General features: G+C 42.0%; 1 protein-coding gene across 4 annotated transcripts in view; it reads left to right on the top strand.

Moving 5' to 3' along the window:
- KCO1 (Outward rectifying potassium channel protein) overlaps positions 1-10,409 on the top strand; it is a 116,481-nt gene extending 106,072 nt beyond the window's left edge. For 2 of the 4 annotated variants that reach the window (XM_086518814.1, XM_086518819.1), the window contains exon 4: positions 9,722-10,409. In XM_086518814.1, coding sequence (XP_086374940.1) covers positions 9,722-9,878 — 157 coding nt within the window. In that variant the 3' untranslated portion in view covers positions 9,879-10,409. Of the gene's footprint in view, positions 1-7,669; positions 7,944-9,721 lie in introns of all 4 variants that reach the window. The other 2 variants (XR_015188982.1, XR_015188983.1) reach the window with 2 other exon arrangements.
- Positions 10,410-25,707: the final 15,298 nt, after the last annotated feature.

The following is a 25,707-nucleotide window of genomic DNA, read 5'->3' as shown; positions in this document are numbered from 1 at the left end:
TAACATAGTAGAGGCAACCAAAGTATCAAAGAGCCATAACTTTGTCCTAGGTTCCTGGAACTGAACCTGCGAACACATCCTCTCCATTCCTCCCAGAGCCACACCAGCTCTAGTTAGTCTAGTCTCTGCTGCTCTTCTCAAGTAAAATCTCGGCCCAGTAAAGACTACCCCCAGGTAAGTGTATGCATCTGTATACTCCACAATCTCCTGACCATATTTGAAAGTAGGTACTGATCTCGTGACCCATTGCGGTGTGGTGTTAAACACCATAACCTTGGTTTTACCTAGGTTTACACACAATCCACTATCCTCTGCAAAACTGCGTAGTGCATCCAACTGTCGTTGCATACCTTCTGGCGAGTCAGATATCAGCACAATATCATCAGCATATAGCAACAATGGGATCCACGTTCCTGCCAGCTGTGCACCTCTGTCACCCTCTCTGTCGATGTAATCAGACACCTCATCAACATACATACCAAATAGAGTAGGAGACAATGGGCAGCCCTGTTTCACTCAAATAGTAGAGTGAACTAAATCAGATACCCCTTCCGGAGTGCGTACATGTCCCATCACTGATCAGTACAAAGCCATAATCTCCCAAATCACCTCTATGGGCATCCCCATCTCCTGTAGTCTGCGCATCAATCCAGCTCTTGGTACCATGTCAAATGCTTTACGAAAATCCACAAAGCTACAATAGATCCGTCTCCCATGTGCTCTGCCCTCCTCAATGATGGCCCTGAGTGTCAGAATATGATCAAGAGTGGAGAAACCCCTCCTGAAGCCGGCTTGACCCTTTGCTCGTACACCCTCGCCCTCTGCCCAATTACTCAAGTGTTGCTCCAGGATAGATGCATACAACCGTGCCAATGTGTGTCCAACCATAATAGTGCGGTAGTTCCCAGGCTCTGTAGGGTCACCAGCCTTGAAGATGGCCACAATATTAGACAACCTCCAAGTCTCAGGTAATCCCTCACACATGGCACGATTGAACAACACTGCAAGAACCTCCATCAGCATATCCCTGGCATGTATAAAGTGCTCCGCTACTAGACCGTCATGATCATATGCCTTCCCGGTCTTCATCCTATCGGTGGCCCTTTGTACCATCTCAGGTATAAAGAAAGTGCTCGTAGTTGGGCAAGGCTTGGTAGGGTGTGGAAGGGGTTCCTGTCCAGGAACCATATATAATGATGTCGCATATTGGCCCCACACCTCAGGTGAAGTAATCACTAGGGGAGGGGAGTGCTCATGGAAGAGTCGCCATGCCTCTCCTTAGTCCCTACTCAAGAACATCTGATACAAGTCTCGCTCCATCTGAGCTAGGTAAGCTCGCTTTTTCCGTCGCACAAGGCATCGAAAAGCAATCCGAGACTGTCTGTAAGTGATGACTCCTAAAAGAAGATCCCTCTGAAGCTGGGCTCTCATCTCTCTGCACTCCTCATCATACCAACTATTATGGGGCATGCTCCCAGAATGTCGTCTCTTGCCCGGCTGAGTGTGTGGGTATGCCACTGATGCAGCCCCATGCAGTGTCTCAGTCAGTAGAGTGGTGCACTCCTCCACTGAGAGGCCTGTACCATTTGTGCCAGCTGTGCCTTCCAATAGACGGTCCCAGATCTCCTCTAAATAAACGAAATCAATCTCTGGTGTAAATGTATACCGGGTGTGTGACCTGCCTCCTGATGTCTGGGTTGTACTATACTGAAATTTAACGGATAGTGTCAAGAGAGCATGATCTACTGCTATGCCCACTGGCCGGGCTCCCACTATGAAATCCTGAATGCAGGGGACAAAGCTCGGTTGTGTCATAACATAATCCACTGTACTGGCCCCATGTCTATGTGGAAAGCATGTGAAACCGGTTGCTCGAGGAAATCGCTGTAAGCCATTAAGTATGGCTAATCCATGTGTAGTCGTCATTTCCATGAGGTATCTCCCATACTCTATTTGCTCTCTGTCATCTGAGCATCTGTCAAGTCCCAACTCACCCACATCCAACTCTCTAAGCATCTCATCTGAACTGTCGTAGAAGAATGTCTGCGAGTTGCCCGTTCGGGCATTGAAGTCCCCTAGGAGAATGATATCACCATCCCTAGAAAACTCCCAAATGTCATCATCTAGGGTAGAGAAAGGCGACTGCCCTCTGGATGCGGCATACATTGATGTACTGGGAGGAAAGTAACATATGGCAATATATAGGAATCGACCTGTGTCAGGTCTCAGTCTCTCCCACATATATCTAGCATGATCATCTCTTCGTACAATATGCAGTAATGGTTGTAGTTCCTCTCTGAATAGCACTACCACTCCTCCTGAATCTCTACTCCCATGCTCCGATCTCGCATTTGTCCTGTGAGCTGTTTCCCATCTGTATCCCACCACATGTGGCATTACCTGTCCAGGGGCCTGATGAGTCTCTGAGAAGAACACAATATCCTTGTCTTTGAAACTCTCCTCAAATGCACCCACGTCCAACCTCATAGACCCATTACAATTCCAGGTAGCCATCTTCAGTGTGGTCCCATAGGTATCGCACCGTCATGCAGTACGCCGCTCTAAAATCTCCACACGTCCATCTCTGTAGAAGGCTATCTTTCCCTTCTCCCTTGCCGCTGTAATCTCTAGCATTACCTCTCTCATATGTGCGAGCTGTGAGAGAGTCAGGTCATCACCAAGGAAAATACCTGTCTTTTTGAGAGTAGGCCTCTTCCTCAAGAATTCCTTCTTCTCTTCCAACGAGGGGAAGCGTAGTATGAGAGCTCTCCCCTTTGAAGACTCTCCCGTGCCATCACTTTTCTTACCTACCCTCCATGCCTTTGTGTGCAAAGGCTTCTCCATCCCCATCATGGATGTAAGGCTTGTGACCTCTTTCTCCACATTGTTTATGTCCTTAAGACCGGTCACTCTCACATGCAATGCTCGCATCCGCCTTCTTTGTTCCTCTTCGAGAGTCATGTTGATGAGCGTCGGTGTACAAGGAGTTTCTTGACCTTTCCCCTTCTTGGCGACCTCAATCCATTTTTCAGCCGTCCGTCTTTTTCTGTGTCCTTATTATCATCTCCGCCCATGAAGATGTCTTTGCCACACTCAGTTTCTCTTCCTCTGTGATCATCCTTACCTGTTCCTTAATTTCCTTGATTTCATCTATCACCGAGGGTTGAAATTCGCCTTCCTCTAGTCCATTGCTTACTCTATCAGCAAGATCCTGTTTAAGGGCTGAGACTTCTTTTTTGAGTACCCGTATCTCGACGTTTGGGTTCTTCTGTTTGAGGGCTGAGACTTCTTCTTTGAGTGTCTGTATTTCTGCGTTAAGGCTTCGTACAGCAATAGCAAAACAACATGCTATATCTTTGATTGATTAAAAAGCTACATATATAGAAGAATACTATCCATGCATAACTCAATCTTTAACTGAGGTTTCAATCTTTAACTGAGGTTTCCATGCATGCCATAGAGTGTGTACCCATGAGGCTTAGACACCACTGAACCCGGGCTTGCATACCCAACACTAGTTGGGCTTCTCAATTTACCATGTACAGTTTTGGGGTTTTTATGTGCGATTGCCAAGGCAAAGAGCCTTCTGTACAGGTACCGGATTAGCTAATTTCTAATCCCCCATAGGTACGCACAATTCCATCGTGAAGGATTGCAAAAACGGAGAGTTTTCTCGCATGAAAACTCGTCTAATTCAAAGGGGAACTGTCCCATTGCATGCAGGAGCACCTCAGACACGCGTAGGCGTGTTCGCTCCACTCAAAACGATTCAAAGCAAGAAATCTATCACAAACTGTTGACGTTGTCAAGTCATTGAAGAACGGAGCCAACCTTCAGATCCCGACTGAGGAGCCTAAACCCTAAGTAAAGAAGCAGCAGCAGAAGAAGTTTTACCCACTTGCAAAGTCTTACCGAGTGGCCTATTTAAAAGAAGAGTTCCCACCAATTATGGGACCCCGTGCGATGGGGCCTAAGTGACCTAAATAGATTAAATAAAGCAGAGCCCACACACACACACTCTCAATTGCGTGGAGCGTTGATGACGTGGAAGTTGTACAGACAACCCGGAATTTGCACTGACATGCTAATGTAGCAGATTGTACGGAATTCCGCGTTTTACACTCTAGTTGCTTACCTGGCAGCTGTACGGATTTTCGTAATTTTCGCTGGTAGCTTTTTAGCTTTTGGGCCAAATACTTTTAGAGTTTAATGCTTTTCATGTAACTGCTTTTCAAGGGCAAGGGCCTTTATATATGCAAAGGGCTCATTCTCTAGCATGCTTTCAGATGAAGGTGCAAAGCGCGAGTACCGGCATTGTACTAAGTTGAAGCAATATAAAGAAATACCGAAAGAGGCGTCAACGTTTGGGGCCAGTGCTCTCTTGGGGTGGAACTCCGTCACTCCCTGTTTCGTGTGTTGTGCATCTCTTTCAACCCAGTTGTTATTTGAAGTGCTTAAAGTTGTTTAGTCTGTTCTTTTCGGTTGGCACGGTGTGCCCGTCCCCGTGATAGTGGTATCAGAGCTTCAGGCGTGTGCTTTTCTGAAAGCATACCGGTCCCACCAAAGAGCAGACAGCAAGTTGGCGCTTCCAAAGTTGACACGGGAATTTATTCAAGAATCTTTGTGTCCTGACCCTGGACTTATCAGCCACTCCCACCCTTACTTCATTGCGTATCGGGCGCGCTCCCGTCGTCATCGCTCTGTCTTATAGGGCATAAGCCATAAAGAACCCAAGACATGGGCGTTCATGGATTCGGCTAAATACTTGCAGTTTCTCCTCAACGAGCTTCGCGACATTCTTTCGTGGCATCCTCAGCAAAATCTCCCGATGTTGCAAAGTTTTTAACAGTTTGTGAATTACATGTTACCCCCTCTGATGCCCCAAATGGTTCCTCCTCCTCCGGCACTAGAAAGTACGAGAGCTTCCAACCGGCCACCTTCCCAGTAGTTTGTTCTGATCAGGGGAGTCTTCAGGAATATGGTGCAGCCATCTAACCCTGATCTAGTGCAACCGCCTTTGCCACTGCTGTTGCCCCACCACCACCGCCACAAGGCTACAATGGTTGGAGTCCGTATGGATATCCTTATTATCCGTACCCGGGATACACGCCTAATCAACTGAAAGACTTCAAGGATGGCGTCACGACAGCCAAATTTTTCACCTTTTCAGGGGTGAAAGATCAGAAGAAAACATTACAGTTCCTACAGCAAATTGACAACATCTATGCTTTGGGGAACTATACAAAAGAATCCAAGATTTCTTGAGCAGCAAGATTTCTTAAAGATAATGTGATGCTGTGGTGGAGTTCAATCACGACACAACCGCATGCTCCAAGGACCTCGCAAGCTTTCGAGACAGTCTTTGCACATAGTTATATGACTTCTCTCTTTGAAGTCCGGATTTTGGCAAAGTGGGGCAACTTGAAAATGCTTGCCACAAAAACCACGGACGACTATAATCAAAGGTTTCTCAACATGTACCTTGCAGTGTCCTTCTTTAAGTTCGTTCCCTTGGAGGCCCAGTGTGAGCGATACACCATTGGACTACCATCACCATTGCAGGAATATTGTCTCCCCAAGCAAGTCTCTACCATGCAGACCATGCCGCGGTCGGCTACAAACTGATGAAGGGAAAGCTAGAGTTTACCACAGAAGAACCTCCGGCCACTAACCAGAACTCTCGGCAACAACGAACAAATTCTCGAGTCTCGTGAAAGTCAACCGCAAAGGCCTCCTTTGATGCCTGAACAACGAGACACCTTATCACAAGAAGGCCGATGGTTTGGATGCTTTCAAACAGGGCATAACCATTCTAGTTGTCTCCATCGCATTGATAGACAATCGGAGCCGACACCCACACGGACGGTCAACAGAACCCCATCGCCACCTCCAGCTAAGAGAGCTAGACCCGCTATTGGACTAGTCTCTGATATCTATGGCATATGCCTTGAAAGTACAAATGAATTTTGTCGAGCATATGGCAAAGATGCGACTCTCCACATTTGGAAATGAACCATAACCCTGATGCAAAAGGACAAGTCAATGGTCCTCAAAGTTCGGCTGTTCGAACAAAAACCTGAATGAATTTTCAAGTCGTTTTGTAGTTAAATACTTTTGAACTCTGTTTGAGGAAGTATTGTTTGAAATTTGTTTGAAAGGGATGGTATCTGTTTTAAACCTGTCTTGGTGCCAATTTTAACTCGTTGACTCTGGTTTTAATGTTGGTTACATTGATTGGTGATTTGTACTCCCGGGTGGAGTAGTGAGAAATGTTGTTTTGCTATTGTCTGAACCTCGGAACGACCCAAACGGAATGTCTGGGGAGCGTTCCGTTGTATGTCTGTGGAGCATTTGATTGTGTGCTTGAACTTCCAAACGACGCAGGTTGCAGTCTGGGGGGGTGTTGGGTTGGAAAAGGCCTCTATCTCCCGGCCCGGACCTTTTTAGGTTATGTGGCAGGAGTGATGAGGGAGTCGTTGAACAACTCATGGCCCGGACTTGGATGGTTAATTGCGAGGGGAGTGTTCATTGACGGCTTTTTGTTTCTCTGTCTTGTAACATTGCATATGTGAACATTTGTGTTTCATTGTGATGTGCCAACCATTGAATATTCCTTATTGGATGAGATTCTTCTGGGAAGCCAACGACCCAAGAAATCAAGAGCTCCAATTTAGAATGAGACTCCTTATTGGATGAGATTCTTCTGGGAAGCCAACAACCCAAGAAATCAAGAGCTCCAATCCGGAATGAGACTCCTTATTGGATGAAATTCTTATGGGAAGCCGACGACCCAAGAAATCAAGAGCTCCGATTTGGAATGCAAAACTGATCATCCCTTGGATTGTCCCTCGGAATTCCCTCAGAAATTTTTGAGCTAACTTGAGTTGTTTTGCAGGCATGCTGTAATTGCGGATTCCTTTCAAGAAGGGGGGATGTCACGAACTGCTGATGTGTCAAGTCATTGAAGAACGGAGCCAACGTTTAGATCCCGGTCGAGGGGCCTAAACCCTAAGTGAAGAAGCAGCCCACTTGCAAAGTCTTGCCAAGTGGCCTATTTTTTAAGAAGCTCCCACCTATTTATGGGACCCCATCCGATGGGGCCTAAGTGACCTAAAGAGATTAAATAAAGCGTAGCCCACACACATACACTCAATTGCATGGAGCCATGATGATGTGGCAGATGTATGAACAGCTCGAAATTTGCCCTGACGTGCTGACGTGGCAAATAGTACGGAATTCCGCGTTTTACGCTCGAGGTGTTGGTGTGGCAGTTGTATGGATTTCCATAATTTTCGTTGGTAGCCTTTTAGCTCTTGGCCAGATGCTTTTAGGGTTTAATGTTTTTCATGTAACTGCTTTTCAAGGCGAAGGGCCTTTAAATATGTACAGAGGGCTCATTCTCTGGCACTCTTCCAGTTGAAGGTGCAGAGCGCGAGTATCGGCATTGTACCGAGTTGAAGCAATATAAAAAAGAACCGAAAGGGACGCCAACATTTGGGGCCAATGCTTTCTTGGGGTGGAACTCCACCACTACCCATTTCGTGTGGCGTGCATCACTTTCAGTTCAGTTGTTATTTGAAGTGCTTAAAGTTGTTCAGTCTTTTCTTTTCCGTTGGCATGTGATGCCCGTCCCCGTGATAGAATCACAGCCTGCTGTATTTTTTTGCAGGTTTAGGGTTTCACACCTAAACTGAAAGAGAAATCATGAGGGGAACCTCGGGAAAGCCTTGGATGTGTGTACAAGGTTTTGGGCTCTTGACAGTGGCAAAACAGAGAATAACAGCATGCTGAAATTGACCTGCAGCTCTCCGGAACGCTTCCGAAATGCAAGGGAAAGTGTCCTTGACATGTATTTTTGACCTACAGGGGTTTTGGTGCCATTATGTTGCCGAAATCAGGTCGGAAACCTGCGATTTCAGCCCTTGACAGGTTTGGACAGCTTGGTGAGAGTTTGATCTAAGTGTTTGGATCGTCTATTTTCAATTGAATAAAGAAATACCGAAAGGGGCGCAAGTCTTTGGGGCCTAGAGGGTGTCAGTCTTCGTGTGCGCAGTGATGATCTAGTCGTTGGATTCATCTGTGCTCTCTTTTCTTCTCAGTGCTCTGTGTAAAGTTAACATGTAATTGAATTAGTACCACCCTCTGCTTTGTACTTGCCGGTTATAGTGACTCCAATGGAGATCCCCTCAGAGTCCATGATGAAGAGTAAAATCACTTCCAATGAGCAAACCGAGTGCAACCCAATGGGTGGTGATTGCGACATATTGCCAATAGAGCTGCTTACAAGAGTCTGAAACCTGAAAGGTGCATTAGCACCAACAGTGTCTTGCCGCCAATGATGACTGTGAGTGTTCTATGTGTAATGCATCAGATTCCTAATACCTTGTTTTGTTGAAATCCCTAAGCAACAGCGTGAGAAAGTGGGAAAGCACCAACAGCAACAAAACTTGCAACCTTGCTGTTAACAATGATAAGGAGTTGATAGCTTGAATATGAGGGTGGAGGTGTTAACAGTTATAGCATCTCTCTGGATTTGTCCAGTCGGTCCCGTTCTCTCTCAGGGATATGTAGTAGGGAGTGAGGGCTGTTTGTGGCTGTGCCCTGTTGAAGTGAGGTAGTTTTCACATGTTAGTGTATGTTCAGCCATGTGTAGCCTAGGGTTTTGGCTTCTTCCATCTCTATTTAGTCTCCTAGAGACGTGGGGTATTTTTCCTAGGTGGCCTTTGGTTCCCTAGGGTCTATTTAGCCATATCCCCCTATTTTATAGGTCGTGGACAGCCTGATTTCTGGCCGACCAGCCTCTTGGGGGCTATTTATGCATGGGTAGGGGGGCACCTTGAGGTACTGTGTCTACACAGGCTCAGTCCAACAGGGCGGACCTAGGCCACTGCAGTAGCCAGCCGGAGGGGGGGGGGGGGTGGAGAGATCTGCCTTGTTGCAGCCCCTTCCCTAGCGTTTTTTGGTGGGCAGCAGATCTGCACTTCTGTGGGAGCAGTGGACAATAGGTGTTGGCTCTCGGCGACGGCTCCCTCAGTTGGGGCGATGAGCAATAGGACTTCTCCTTCAAGACTTTCCCTCAGGGCAGCCCATTGGGTTGGCTTCAGATGAAAAGGTAGTGCACTGATCTGGTGCAGGTCTAGGAGAGTAGAGATCTCCTCTAGAGGGTAGCCATACTGGCAACCATGAGGCTTCTTTGACCGATGCTGGATCTCTTGTGATTTAGCTCTTTTTGAGGATACACCCACATTGTGTTGTATAAGCCCCCCATTTGCTTCACCCCCCACTCATACATATCCTACACAATCCCAGCTAGCTGCGTAGTTCACATTTAGCAGCTTAGGATTCCATAGTATTTTTATTTTGTTACTCAGACTTTGTATCAGATCCACCACATTGTACCTTTTTGATCTCATAGGTCACTCTAGCCTTTTGAAGACGTTAATATAATATTTCCTCTCTCTCTCTCTCTCTCTCTCTCTCTCTCTCTCTCTCTCTCTCTCTCTCTCTCTCTCTCTCTCTCTGCGCATTGAAATTGGGGCTTTGACCCTTGCATTACAAAAAAATCAACCATATACACATAATTTTCAATACATATAAGGAAGATTGCACTGCGTGTTGTATGCCCAACATGGATGTATGGAAAGAGAGGACTATCTAAGTTTATTTTATTTTGGTTTTCAACATATCATGCTGCATTAATGTCAATTCTTATCCTATGCAGTGCTTCAGAGTTTGTAATCTACAAATTGAAAGAGATGGGGAAGATCGAGGAGGAAGACATTGTAGAGATCTTGAAAGAGTTCGACTCATTAGATGCTGACGACTCAGGGACTTTGTCTCCTTTTGACTTGAAGCTAGCACAGACTACAGAATTATGAGTGCGACTAAAGAGTGGTTTCGTCCGTGACATCCATAAACCAAAGTTGGTCACTGCCTTTAAATAAGATGAACCTTCCGGACCGACACACTAGCGATACAAGACCTGTACAATGGGTTCTTAGAGGTAATTTTGACAAGCTCTGAGGCAAAAGATTCTTAACATTCTTTAGTTTTTCAATCATATATTGGTTAAAGTGTACAAGGGGTGTGTGTGCGGTAAACTTGTCCTTCAGCAGTCATGATGAGACAAGTCACGCTTTTTGAATTATGTTGGAATTCATCACATTGAGGTGGCCATACAAAGGGTTGGGCTTGATGCATTGTCGAGGCATATTGTGAGGCTTCGACATGAGCCAATTACGACCACCATCACACTCGTCAATTGAGCGTTGTAGATACTTGGCTTGTGGGTTGTCTCTAGAAGCCCTTGTGTATCTCATGCAATACACAAGATTATTGCAGAAAAGAAGTCACATGACTAAGCTCAGTTCCATGCCCTCAAACATTTGCAAGTAGGGGTCTTTTTTTTAGTTCATTTTTTGCACTTGTATTTGGAAAAAAATCTGTAATGGTGTTGGCATGCAACATCATTCATTAGTATGTTAATTTGTTGGAAAGGAAGTGGTTTATGATGGGGAAAGCATTGAGATTTTGGTTGAAATAAACCTGTGTCTAAAAGCTTGGAAAACCTACATAGGGAGTATTTCAGAGGTGAATTTGAAGGTTTCTGCAATAAATTTATTTAAATATTGTAGGTTTTCTTACCTTTAATTGTTAGGTTTAGAGGTAACACACTCACACTCACAAACCCAATCCAACTAGCCTATCCCAAGCTCCACGCTTTGTGTGCTTGACATAAACTTTGTGCTAAAAACGTGAAAAACCTACATATGGAGAATTTTAGAGGTGAAATTTGAAGGTTTTCACATTAAATATTGTAGGTTTTCTCACCTTTATCATTGAAATATAGAGCTAAATTTCAAAATTTGTAGGGGCTTTGGCGCACTCAATGTTGGATCAGTCTTTGAGTTCTCTTGGGATTGTTTCTATGTTGGTAAAAATATTCTCTTCTCTTTCTTCTCTTGTGGTGCAGCTATCTTCAAATTTTAAGAGCCCACCCAAGTTTGGAAGTGCCAATGTTGTTTTCAACGAATGCTAGTGATGCATTTGACTAAACTAGGTGTTACTTTGAGGTTGGTATTGCAACTTTTGAGCACATAATCGTGCTCTGTTTGGTTGAATGATTGATTGTTGTCAATCGCAACTGCCTCAAGCCCATAACGGATTCTATCCAACTTTCACTTTGGTTGGCACTACTTGCCGGAAGGCATTTCCGGCAGGTAGTGCTAAAGCCTAGTTTCAATTGTAGGTGAACACTGGATCAGTGATGTGAATCTCAGTTTAGTCTAGAAAATTCCTTTGTTGATTTCATAGTATTTTCTACAAAATCAACAAAGGAATTTTCCTTTGTGATTATAAACTATAAGAAATATTGTTTCCTACAGCATTTCTTTTGTTGATTTTATAGTATCTCCTAGTTTATAGTGTTTTCTAACGCATGGAGTGCTTTTGTCTACCTTAGTGACGGCCATGTTTTCCAAGCAAGGGGTGAGCTTGTTTGTTGCACTATTTAAGTGGATTTCTTTTTTTGTCAAATATGATATGATGATTATCTAGACATAATTGTTTTGGTGGTGCTTGCCAGATTTACAAAGCTTGCCATGGTAGCTTTCCTTTGTGCATTAAAAATGTTAATACAACGAGGTTTTCCACTTCCAGTTCTTTAATACTAGCTCTTGTAGTAGAGTGTGAAAAACACAAGTTTGCCCCCAACATGCAAAGTCTCCTTTGGTGCTTTTGATACACCAAACAAATGTTGGAAAAACATCATTTCTTTCCAAAACGAAGAGTTGAAAAGCACTTAGTTCTTTCCGAAAGCAAGTGTTTTCAATACGTTTTCCTTGGCTTTCGTTTGATGTTTTATAATTGGAGTTGCAAGCAGAGGTACCTTTTTCCGAGCAAATTGCTCTGAGGTCTATTTACTGGCTCTACACACATCCAATCAACATTAATCACGATGCTTATTTGAATCAAATAATTAGCATCACTTCAAGCAGCATTTGGTTTATGAATTCATGAAGCTGAGGGTGCATTTTCTACTTCTTTCTCGATTTTAAAGTATGTTAGATCAAGATGGCTATATTGCCATCTTGATCTAAACTTTATTTCTAAGTGGAATTCGTGTAAGAAATCATTCTCCTAAACATACACACCTCCTTTTAAGCCACATGTTTAATCATTACTCTAAAAATGGTACTTTTCTTTAACAAATTTCAAGGGCCATGATTCTTGTTTTTTATTTTATTTGTCATGAGTCTAGATTTTTGGATTTCTAAATGGTGAAGCTATAACTTGAGCCACACTTCTGTAAGAAACCGGTCCCAAGTTCCAACCTTTGGAGTAAAATTATCGTTTTTACTGTGGTTGATTCAAATGCTAGGCTTGAAACACACATTTTAAATACACATAATTAGCCCTAAATGATGAATCAAACTAGACATTAGGTCCTAGACATTTGAAAACAAAAAATAAAGCAAAGAGATTAACGCTAGGCTAACCCTTTTAGAAGTCACAAGGTCAAGGATTTTAAGGGAAATGAAAAGTTAAACATGATCTATATAAAGAAGACTACTTGCATCACAATGCGTATTAAATCAATCTCTCTCTCTCTCTCTCTCTCTCTCTCTCTCTCTCTCTCTCTCTCTCTCTCTTCGGCTAGATCTTTAAGGTCTCTTGGGATAGTCCTACGACGTTAAAACTCTCTTCTTCTCCTTCTCTCTCTCTCTCTCTCTCTCTCTCTCTCTCTCTCTCTCTCTCTCACACACACACACACACACACACACACACTCATTAATATCCACCCAACAAGTGAAATTTTGGCTTGTAGAAGGCTATAGGGTGATGGTAGAGAAAAGATGCAATTTGTGAGTTGTTGATGCAGAGCTTGCTAATTGTAGACATGTGTCCTCTTTGGTTGCAAGGGAAGTAAAGATTAGCTTTTCCTTTTATATTGCAAATGGGCCTTTCTATTTACATTTGACTTTCTTGTCCTTCTTTGCTTTGTTCTCTGACTACGATTGTGTGCGTGTGTGTGTGTGTGTGTGTGTGTGTGTGTGTGTGTGAGAGAGAGAGAGAGAGAGAGAGAGAGAGAGAGAGAGAGAGAGACTGTCTTGGTGGACTATGGTCAGTGTTGCGTACAAGCTTCAGGTCTCATTCTTGAGAAAATGCTAGAACTCAATAGTAAGTCCACCAAAAAAAGGTAATCTGGGGGAATTTGGCTATTCATTGCAAACATGACTTCTAAAGATAGATTTGGACTTGTCTTTTCAAGGGGTTTTTTTCAAGACCAATATTGATGTTTTTTAGAAATTTGTGTAAGTTCGCATTTCAAATCTTTTGAAAACAACCATTGTCCCTTGAATGAGTGTGCCGGTTTTGCGGAGATAGCGACTCGAGCATGACACAGTACATTCCTATAATATAATACCCTTTGAAAAATCTTACTCAGTGACATTTTAAGAATATGGATTTTAGGATCCTCACCAAAAGGATTGCACTTCATCAATATCTATCTATATCTATATCTATACTATTCTAAAAGGGGGATATCTATATCTATACTATTCTAAAAGGGGGAGGGCTTCAGACCCCTCCCTAGACACGTGGCAGCTTCTGCTTCATCCGGCAGTGTCTCCTGCAGCTCCGACGACACAAAGGACAGAGAGCGCACACACACACACACTCAGAGAGAGAGAGAGAGAGAGAGAGAGAGAGAGAGAGAGAGGTGTCTCCTGCAGCTCCGACAACACAAAGGACAGAGAGCGTTCACACACACACACACACACACACACACACACACAGGCGGCTAAGACCACCAGCCTTAAAACCGTGTGATGGATTAAAGACTAGAGATAAAGTTCTATACTAAGCAGGAACACGATTAACTCTAGGCATGTGGAAGCATTGTTCTGCACAAAGGTTCATAACTTTCTGTAAGCATATATAGAACATGGGTTGGCCCTCAAAATTAATCGCTCTTTCCTGCGCATGCTCAACCAAAAAGGAGAAGCGCTAGTATTTGTGATGTGCTCACACCACAGGCATATATACTACACGCAACATACGTTGTACACATCGTTTTTTTAATTTAAAAAACGCATGATGGCCCAAGCTCTAGCGCTAGAGCAAATAGGGAAGTATTGCTCTCTCTCTCTCTCTCTCTCTCTCTCTCTCTCACACACACACACACACACACACACACACACACACAAGAACAAGGAGCAGAATACTCAAATACCTATTTGGGTGTGCAAATCTACTCTCCCCAACATACATACTCATATATATGTAGCCAGCATACACATGTTGCTTGAAATTGACATGTACAATTTTCACTTGCTCTACTTACAAAACAAGTACATGTGTGTGCACACACGCACACATATGTGTGTGCACGCATTATGAAGAGATGCTAACAGTTATAATCTACAATTTTTATACTCATTTATATCGATCGATAACATATCCATCAATTAACGATGTGTAAGAACATATATGAGATTTTTAAAAACAATGATGTGTCATCGTATAATATGTTCGAATAATATAGTTGCACATATCTTACAACAAGTATTCGTGTTTAAATTGTTTTGCAAATTTTATATCATGCAACCTAGAATAGAATCCTGTCAAGGTCGACGATCCGAAAGCGTAGGGACCAAGGGGAGAAAGCACAAGAGAGAAAAATATTGCTAAATAAACCGACCTTGGCAATGAATTGATGTAATACAATGGAGGCAAGGGGTTGCTTATATAGCAACCTCAATAAATTTCCGTACCCAAACTTTGACAAATAAGTAAAATAAATGCCTAAAAGCCAAACTAAATAATGGGATCACATTGGGTAGTTTACTTGAGATGCCAAAACTCTAACACCCTCTTTGCAGCTCATAGTGGACATAGATAGTGAGACCAAGTCGATGAAGAAGCTATCATGGACACCCCAGTAGAAGGCCTTGGACTGCTGGATACACCTCGGTATTGCTACTCTCAACTGTGCACATGAAAATAATGGGATCACATTGGGTAGTTTACTTGAGATGCCAAAACTCTAACACCCTCTCTGCAGCTCATAGTGGACATAGATAGTGAGATCAAGTCGATGAAGAAGCTACCATGGACACCCCAGTAGAAGGCTTTGGACTACTGGATACACCTCGGTGTATCCAGTAGTCCAAAGCCTTCTCGGTGTTGCTATCCTCAACTGTGCACTTGAAAATAATGCCATTTTCAGCATCTGTTGCCTTTGTAGAAAATTTGGATTGTAGACCACATTACGTCCAATAATCCCCATTCGTGAATTGTGAACACATCACGTCCAAAATATAAAACTCAAAGATAACGAACTGTGGAACACATCTTGTCCATGATCCGACCAACAACAATGGATGAAAGCACGAGAGAGAGAGAGAGAGAGAGAGAGAGAGAGAGAGACAAAGAGAGAGAAATATTGTTGAACCAATCGACCTTGGCAATGAATTGACGATAATACAATGGGGGTTGAGGGTTGCTTATATAGAAATCTCAATGAATTTCCCTACCTAGACTTTGATAAATAAGTGAAATCTGACGTCGAGGCCACTGTGGCCGCTGCCATGTGTGTCATGCCGATCTCCTCTGTCAAATCTTTATCATCATAATCTCTGTCCAGCTTGTCTTTGACTTTGTCTTCATGTGAGTTCCTGCTTTTGTCTTTGGCTTTAAACACTTGAGCCAAACAAAGCATTGAGTCACATTCATAACAATTGTGGTCGTATCTCGTGGGTACCAAGGCAACTAACTAAGTACTGTTATTGCCATTGTGTCAAGCTTTCCTTTGACTTTGTCCTCTAGAGAACTCATCCATTTTCTTTTGGATTCATAATCTCGAGCCGAACAATTTTCCGGATTCCTTGAGAATTGTGTAAAAGCATAGGCCGTTAATTGGATGGTTGATCTACTATCCATAGCTTTTTGTTGGTGTTGGTCGATGTCGTTATCGCTCGAACAAGGGTGGACCGTCTCGTGGTACAAGCCCTCTTAGGACCTTTGCACTCCGTGCTTCTCCCAAGCCGCTCCGCAAAAATCACTTTGCCATCCCTCTCTTCAGCTCCAATCTCGACCTCTTCCAAGTTGCTCCACGAGAAATTGCCCTTCATGAAGCCCAAGTACGCGTTCTAAAGTCGATCAAAAGAGAATACCTTGGGGGCCTCCAATGCCTTCTCTTAACTTTTCTGCAGAAGTAATTTTTGTGTACCTCTGTGTACTGTCAAGGCAGGAACATAGGGGCAGGGTGGTTGACTGTCGTCAGTGGAGACGGAAACACATCAGCGTTTTAAAACGCTACCTGCGTGCCAAGAGGATGTTGCTAGCAAAAGGAGATGCTATCACCAGCGTGTCAAAACGCAGGCGGCAGGAAAGGAGACACCGGACGGTCAAGTTGCAGGGCATTTTCGAATGCCGTCCCGATAGGGGGAGATCGTTGGCTCTATTGCCATTGTTTTAAAACACTGCAACAACAAACAACGCCCAAAGTGCCAGCAATCGCCCTGTTTCCCGCCAACGTTTCAGAACGTAGCTGCCAGCATAGGGAATTGACGTCGACAGCAAAGGGGGAGAAACTCTTCTCTTCACTGATCTTCTCCACACATAACGCCTTGCTCGCCCAAGGTCATGTCAAAGTCGACAATGTGGAAGAGGGAGGGGAGGGGGGGGGGGGGGGGGGGGGGGGGGGGGGGGGGAAGGAGGAGAGAGAGAGAGACACAGACTCTTGAACCAACCAACCTTGGCATTGAATCGATGGAATACAATGGAGGCAAGGGGTTGCTTATATAGCAACCTCAGTAAATTGCCCTACCCAGACTTTAACGAACAAGTAAATTAAATGGCTAAAAGCCAAATTAAATAATGGGATCACATTGGGAAGTTTACTTGAGATGCCAATACTCCAACAAATCCTTGTTATACTCATATGTGGTCTTTGGATGCAATACTCAAAATCATGCTAGAAATGTATGATTGGTGTATAGGGTGTAATCAAACGCAAGAAAGGAACGTATGGTAGCAATTTTGGACCCTATTTGGAAGCCCGAAAAACCTATCAAATTATGTAAAGAATCCATCCCTCCATTTCTCGCTAAGAGCGACAAAATACTTCCTTGTGACATTTATGTAGAGGGGAATAGGAAGAGGGGCTGGTGACTTGGGCCAGTGATAACATTCAAAAAAAGTTGTTTGGAGGCTGATGACCTAGTGAATATAGCTTTAGTTCTTACTAACCGTGATCATTGGTTGGTTGACAGGTATAGGTTTTTTCCTTCTAATCATAGGCTACTCCGAATGTTCTCCACCATGATGTTTTACCATGGAAATTTATTATGAATTGACTATTGTGTTTATCAATATTGTCATGTGTATTGTCCGTTATGTTGTCTAATTAACAAAAACAAGTATATTTTTTCTTCAATGCATCCTGTTTTGTATTTAGTTCCATAAAAACGAATTTTTACAATAAACACACACACACACACATTGTGTCCACTAGAAGCTCTTCTAAAAATAGGAACCCTAACCCAAGGATCCTACTAGGATGCTTTTTTTGCAAGGAAAAAATGAATTAGGTTCTTTTTACATGGGAAAGAGATCCCTTTTGGGCATGCGTGGGCTTTTAATTTTCCTCAAAGTGAGTAGTCCTAATGTATAATGATGTATCATGTTTCATCTCTCTCTCTCTCTCTCTCTCTCTCTCTCTCTCTCTCTCTCTCTCTCTCTCTCTCACTCACTCACACACACACAGGGCATGGATAATTGTACATTTGAAAATGGTTTAGATGATTCCATGTCTAGGGACATATATGTAATTTTCTTGATTATTGAAGGAAGGAACCCCATGGTGGGGACCTATGTGGTTTTGATTATCTTTGTTCCAAGGCATGCATATATGGTTGGTCTTGAGCATTTCTTGAAGTGTTCTCTCATATCAAAGTTGATGAGCTACCCTAGTCGGGTGTTTAAACCAATTGTTTTTAAGCACTTTGTTTGTAGGGTTATGTTTCCTTCCAAAGTATGAAGGTTCTCTCTACCTGGAATAAGAAACAAGTAACCGATTGGTGTTTTTCCCCTTTAAGGAAGGCCATAGAAGGTGCAACTTGGTCTTTTTAAAAAACATACCATTACTGATATATGATATCATCCAAAGGTTCTTTGGAATAACATTTGTTTTTTTAAGGGAAAGATGGTGTTTCACCTATTTGGTAATAGGTTGCTCATACTTTTATCCGAATCTAGCTAGCTTGTGTTAGCAAATGAAGTGGGACCTAAATGTTCTAAACCCGAAAGGGTTTTCTTTGAAAAGATGGTGGTGTTTTGCTACAGGTTTTTCTGGACTGAGGGCTTGATTTGGAGAGTGGCCCCATTCTCTGAGATCATCTTGAAGGATTTATTTTTTGGGTATGGTGATTGACCACCATTATATGGTCTTGGTTGTTTTTTTAAATCAGATCATAATGAAAATTTTGTTATTGTGTTATGATGTTCTCCGCTAAATCATCACCGTGGTGTTTTCATTATGTATTAGCTGACTAATATAGTATTTGCCATATAAGGCACAAGAAAATGGTTTCCTTTAGGGACATATTGCTCCTATTTTGGCAACTATTTCATGATTCTTGAGCATCTTTTTTCAAAAAATATATATATAGGAAGCAATATGCAAATAATTTGGTGCATAAACTAGTAATGTTTAGAACATATAAGGTTCACTTAGAGTCTTCCTATAGGTAGTTCTATTGTTGCTCTAGAAGTAAGATGTCTTTTTTAATAAATAGGAGGCAATATGGAAATGAATTGGTGCATAAACAAGTAATGTTTAGAACGTATAAGGTTCACTTAAAGTCTTCCTATAGGTAGTTCTATTTTTGCTCTATGAAGTAAGATGCCTTTTTGCTAAGCGGACCGTTTTTTATTTGACGTCACTGGTTAATAAGGCTATATAAAGCCAAGCAAAACAAGAAAGAAATAACTTGAAAATATGCTTGGGGTGATGGTATCAATGGGCCCTCGAATGGATTGTCTTAGAGTCCATATTGTTTAGGACTATACTTTGGAGGAGTAGATATGGTATTAATGGGCCCTCGAATGGATTGTCTTGAGTCCATATTGTTTAGGAGTATACTTTGGAGGAGTAGAGACGGTACAATTGTCAAATTATGTACTTAGGATCCCTTTTATCTAAATGCCTATGACCATAAAGAAAACATGGAAAAACATTCCTAAGTCTAGAGGAATTTACTCTATGAACCGTATCAAAGTTTTTTTCTTTTTGAAGTAAACAAATAAATTTTTTTTAAAGTTGAGGAAGCAATCTTAAATGGATTGTACATGCTATTTCTCAAAAACAGATAGCTCACTTTTGGAACATTATAAATGTAAGAATGTGGGTGACATTGATAACAGGTAGAGAGTCCCTTGAGGTCTATAAAACACATAAAAGATCAACAAATGGTTTCCTTTTACTGTATGGATGTGCGTGATGATCTCCCTGTCTCTCTTTTCTTGATGGGTGCTCTTCAATAGAAGATCAAAGATCTTCAACTATAGATAAACTTTTTTTATAAATGATTTATTATTCTTGCACTAAATCTGGAAACTATTAGGATCTTAGTACAAACCACTTTATTGCTCTGTGTTAGTTGTTATTTGTTTAAAAAAATTGTTCATCTGTGGGTATTTTAATTTATATTAAACAAAAATACGCGTAGTATACAAAGGGTTTTTTTATTTTGCAGCTACCATGATGATGACTAAAACCATTCTTGCTTTTTGGATCTTCTAGGCTTTATCCCCTTTAGATTTTACTAGCCCTAGGCTTTATGGCCTAGGAAATCTCAAAAATTGGAGGGATCCCCTCTCACGGCCCTTATGTCCTCTGGCTTGACTAGTGAAAAAGGTAGAAAGGACAAACACCTTTACTGCATTGTGTTTTGACCATAACCTTTGATTTTGTGAGGTTGGAGGCAATTTCAAACAAATTGCTCGCATGTGGGTGATTTATGATGCTTTAAAAAGGGGAGAGATTTCCAAAAGGATATAACATGCTCAGATCAGGTGGCTAAGAGACCCCCAATTAAACACACTTAAAGCTGCTTCTAAATGTAGCCCCTCTTCTTTTGTGCTTTTAGAGCTTAAATATTTTTCAAGGATTGGATATCCCTACCCACACTATATCACAGGCTAGCTCTCATTGTGGAATGACTAGAGAGAGGCTTCTAGAATTAAGGTGTACCATCTTGGATGCAAGACACATACTAGTGGAGAAGTATCACTTAAGATCTAGGGGCAAAAGAGTCACACTTTCTGATTCTTCAAGCGTGCCTTTCCTTGGACTTTTACCTTTATTCACTACTTTTTTATGGACAAACAAGACTGTACTTTTACTTTTAAAGAAAGGCTTGAATTTTGAGAGACAGATGTGATGCTATGTTAAACCCATATCTTGAACCCCAAAGTTAATCACTTCTTTAGAAGGACATCATGATCCTTCATCTTGCTTTAATCTAGAGCAATAGGAAACATTATTTTTTTTTAAAGAGCAATTAAGGGTCCTACTTCTTAGGGGGGGACCTAGTGCAGTTTTTATGAAATGTCCATTTCAATGAAGACAACAAATTGATGCTTAGAAACCACTTTATGTAGGAGCTTGTGACGTACCTTATGGTTGGCCATACACACTCTATGCTAGGAGCAAGGGCTCATGGCCCACGGGTGAGCCACCTCTTAGAGGTTTAAAAAAGGGGGGTCACAAGTGGTGTCGAGCAGCTTGAGAAAAGGGCCCATGCAATAGGCAGTGCCCCCATGAGGCCATGAGTAGGGAAGTGGTGATAGCTGTGGGTGTGTCATGTGTGTGTGTGTGTGTGTGTGTGTGTGTGTGTGTGTGTGTGTGTGTGTGTGTGTGTGTGTGTGTGTCTGTGTGTGTGTGTGTGTGTGTGTGTGTGTGTGTGTGTGTGTGTGTGTGTGTGTGAATGAAGCCCTCAGCTTGCGCCATGGCTTGTCATAAGGTTGATACTTATAGTTTTTCATAAGCTTAATCAAAGCTATATACGCTCCTGCTACAATCCCAACTATTGTGTGTGCCAAATTCACCAAATAGTCGACCCCTTTGCAAAATCAAACAACGCAGGCTGTCGCTGCATATTACCACCTCGTATTAGTGGTGGTTTGGCTTGTAAACCCCCTCAGTCTCAGTAGCTCATATAGCTTCTCCAGCTTTGATGGTCTTGCTAGGCTTGGAGCTAGCGTACCAACTACATTGTTTGATTTTTAATAGTGTATAAAGGAAATATATAAGTAGCCGAGGACGTCCTTGTTGACACCAAGGACATCTACCTTGTCTCGACAAGCAAGGATCATGGACAAGTTAATTTAAGAGGTTCTCTTAATACCCAAATGCAATCCTCTCAAGACCCTCCTCTTACACCGCATATTGCATTACAATGCATTGACATCACAATCACGAGAGAGCCAATCAAGGAGATGTATAGACACAAATTTTCAACCCATACATAGCACTACTCTGGCTACACACTATCGTCCCAAAGGACTTCAACTAGGAGGGGGTAGGCATTCTGAATGCAGACTCAAAAATGTGAAAACTATTAGAAAAAGGGCAATGTTTGAAGTGTTTGTATGTTAACATGTGTTTTTCATACAATTTGCTGAAAAATGCCCTTCTAAGTATAGAGAATGGGAAAAGTATAATATTGTATTTCTTAGGTGTGTGTACATGGTATATATATCATCGAAATTTTTTTTCAATTTTCAGTCTTTTGTGCGATCAAAATGAAGCAATCCACAACAATATGACCAAAAATGGTATTTATGTATATTTTGATATTTTTTGGTTTGGATTTCTATTTCTTAGATTGGATTTGTAAGTTTCTTTTGATTTTTGAATAAAAGGATTAAAACTAAGACATAAATATCAAACACACGTACTTAGATTAATGAACGAAAGATATGACAGGGATCATGAAGCTATGATAAACCAACATCTCAAATTTGGTTCAATTCAGACGATGGTGATAGGAAGCCTAAATTAGGCCCACGGTACTTGATTCTGCAAAACCTTTAGGATTGGGGCAATCTGAGTCCACACATGGAAATTATCATAAAATTTAATATCTAACTTTACCAAATGATTTTCTCATATTAAACTGATCATTTAATGTGGGAGAATAAACGGGAACAAGAGTTAGAATAGAGACATGTGCTTCTAGATCTATCTCAACACGGACCAAAAGGAGAGATGGTTGCATCTCAATAGGGGTCCAAAAAGAGATGGTCTATCAAAGAGCAAATGTGCATTAAGTGCTTCTAGACTTACCTCAACAGGGGACCAAGAGGAGAGATGGTTACATCTCAATAGGGGTCCAAAAGAAGGTAGTCTATCAAAGAGCAACGTGCATCTAATGGAGCTTAAAAGACCTTAGGGTTAGCTTCATTAAAGACCTCCAATGGTTAGTGTTAAAAGTCCTTTGACCTTAGGCAAGCTAGGGCTGAGCTTGAGGTGGGAACCCAACCTAAGCTTGAGGTGCTTGTCATGCTTGATGACTAAGGTGCTTCTGGTGCTTGATGACTAAGCTACTTGAGGTGCTTGTCGTGATTGATGACTAAGGTGCTTAAGGTCCTTGTCGTGCTTGATGACTAAGGTGCTTGAGGGGCTTGTCATGCTTGATGAGGAAGGTGATTGAGAAGCTTCCTATGCATGGGGGTAAGGTGCTTGAGTCAAAATAACACCCTACAAACTTAATGAGGAAGGTGCTTGAGAAGCTTCCTATGCATGAGGGGTAAGATGCTTGAGTCAAAAAGAGACCCTACAAATTTAATGAGGAAGGTGCTTGAGAAGCTTCCCCATGCATAAAAGTCTCAAAGTTACGGGAAGCTTTGACTTAACCTCCCACTCACCCAAAGGGCACCCCTTTTCTCAAAGAGCACATGGGACACATGTCAGACTCTCCCTATGCTTAGCCACATGGTGTGCTTGAATGCTATTGGTTGGGCTAAAGAGGGGTCCAATGAGCTTCTAGTTCCATCCAACAAATATCTAGATATTTTCAAGCTCTCTCTCTCTCTAAGGGGTAAGGAGGACACTTGTCCAAAGACTACCCATGTACTTGAATGCATGTTGCATGTGACTGGCTAGGGGGAAGAGGGGTCCAATGAGCTTGAAGCATGTGGAAAAGCTACAACTCGCGCCAAGCAAGCAAGGGGGGGTATACACCACACACACACTCATTTTGTGGATCGTTCTTACTTGGTGAAAGTTGAGGAACTCCACCTCCTTCTCCAAGCTTGTGAGAAGTGAGAGCCTACACCAACACTCTTGGCTATGGAATGCAAATCCAACCAAGAGCCATGCTTCAATGCTTAAGCTTGCCATCTTCTCCATTTTCATTACTATGCTATTATGTATGCTAGCAAGAAGAGTGATGATAAGTGAGGAACTATTTCTTTCTCCTATGGAATGTTTCTTCTTCCTCTTCTGTACCCTCATTCTTCGCTAGCTCTTTCCACCTTTGAAGGTGTTTGAGGCCTTGGGACTGAGGCTTGGGATAGTAAATGCTTTCTACAAATTTTATGTTATGTTTGTGATGCATGAAGCTTTTCATCTTCATTGCATCACCTAGGTCACAAGGAACACAAAGATTGTATTGTACCAAGTCTCTCTTGATGGGAGAAATTACAATACAAATGTCTATGGGGGGGGGGGGGGGGACCGGCTCCGTATGAATCCGATCCTCAACTATTGTCATGTTCTCTAAACTCTCTCTCTTGCAAAAGTATTGTTCATGCCAAGTTAACTAAGTACCATGTTTATGTTGCTACCATCAATTAAGTTCACCCGCTATGCTCACAAAGTAATCTCACAAAAGTGCTTCACCTAATTTCCTAATTCCGCTACTCTCAAAGCTCATAAGCCATTTCCATTACATAAATTTTTAAACGAAAACTATAATTCACGATTTATTAGGACTAACTAAGGAGTATGAGAGAAAGTGAGAAGGCCACTAGATGTCTAATGCATCTTAGACTCGTTGAATATCACTTGTGAGCTGCGTATGACCTTCTTAGATTCTGGGTGCTAGAGACGATATCCCATCTCTCCATCTACACCATATCAAGATGCACTTGTGTGATTTAGGGTCCAACTTCTGCCTAATCTCTTTTGGCACATGTGAGAATGGCCCACCCAAATACATGTGATCGATTGCTATTGGGTTGTTTGCCCGCCCATATCTCTTGTGGAATCTTATACGTCAGTGGTGTACTAGGTGATTGGTTTATCAAGTAAGCATCCGTCATAACAGCTTTCCCCCAAAGCTCGTGAGGTAAAGTGGCCATAGGCAACATAGAATTGACGTTATCCTAGATATTCCTAATCATCCTCTGTGCCACATCGTTCTAAGCAAGTATGTAAGGCATGGTGAACTATCTTCTAATGCCTTGTTTACTGCAAAAGTCTTTGAACTCAGAGGAGATGTACTCACCTCCATTGTCAGCTTGCAAAGCTTTAAGCTTTATACCTTACTGGTTTTCTACCATTGCTAATTCTAAAAGACACTAAAGACTTCACTCTATTGCTTCAAGTTGCAACTCCTATGGTTGTTATAAGAAGGACTCCTATGTTTATGGTTATACATTTAAATGTGATATATTGAATTAATTTTTTTTCCAGATCAAAGTGCTCCATTTATTATATGTAACCCACCCGATTTTTTAAATTTTTATTTGTATATCAGTTCTTGCTCTTTAGTCAAACTTGTATTTTCTATGTGTTTAGCATCTTCTAGATGTATTACTGGGTCATATTGATTCTTTCCTGGAGTTTTAATATTTGTTTGTTTTTCTATAAAATTGTTTGATGTTAATTGTTCTTCTAAACTATGTATGGGATGCATTTGAAGTATTTGACTTATAATTTGTTGTCTAGATTCATTGATTAATAGACGTAATTGAGGACAATTTTCCAAATAGATTTCTATTCCTAGTAGAGGCGTCTATGAATGTTAGGAAGAATAGTGCCCCCCCTGAGACTTAACAGGCATAGGTCCACATGTCGCTATGAACAAGATCTAAAGGACTTCCTAACTTCTTGTCTAAAGATGTTGAGGTCAACCTAGTCTGTTTTCCATAAATGTAGTGCTAATTAAAAAAAAAGGTCTGAGTAATCCAACACAGGAATACACCCAGAATGTTGCAATATCGTCTTTCCTTTCTGACTCATATATCCTAGCCAGCTATGCCACAACTCTATAGACGACAGCTTAGCTACACAAATAAAATTCTCTTTCATTGAAGAGACAAAGTGAATACAATAAGCCAAACTCCTGGCCTTTAAGCATGACCAAGTTTCCTTTCTTGATTAGCCAAGAACCATGCACAAAAATAGTGGCGTAACCCAAATTGTCTAATTGCTCGACAGACATGAGAAGTCCAGCTAGACAAGCATCATGTGGCAATCTTCAATGGAAGATTTAGGAGTGCAGACAATCAGGAGGTAGATCTTTAGCTACTTCCCAAATAAATCTATGACGTAGGTGCGAGAATCAAACAGAAGTTTGGGCTTGCTACCTTTTTATGAGATGGAATCCTATGGTGTGGATCTACAGAGGGCTCATGAGCTCCTCAACTCAATTCAAGAAGATGTCACAACCAAAATCATTGACTCACCTG

Source organism: Adiantum capillus-veneris, chromosome 1 (assembly GCF_014529385.1).
Source record: "Adiantum capillus-veneris isolate H3 chromosome 1, ASM1452938v2, whole genome shotgun sequence".
Classification (NCBI taxonomy): Eukaryota; Viridiplantae; Streptophyta; class Polypodiopsida; order Polypodiales; family Pteridaceae; genus Adiantum; species Adiantum capillus-veneris.
The sequence above is the reverse complement of the archived record's forward strand: the minus strand, read 5'-3'. Positions and strand labels throughout refer to the sequence as shown.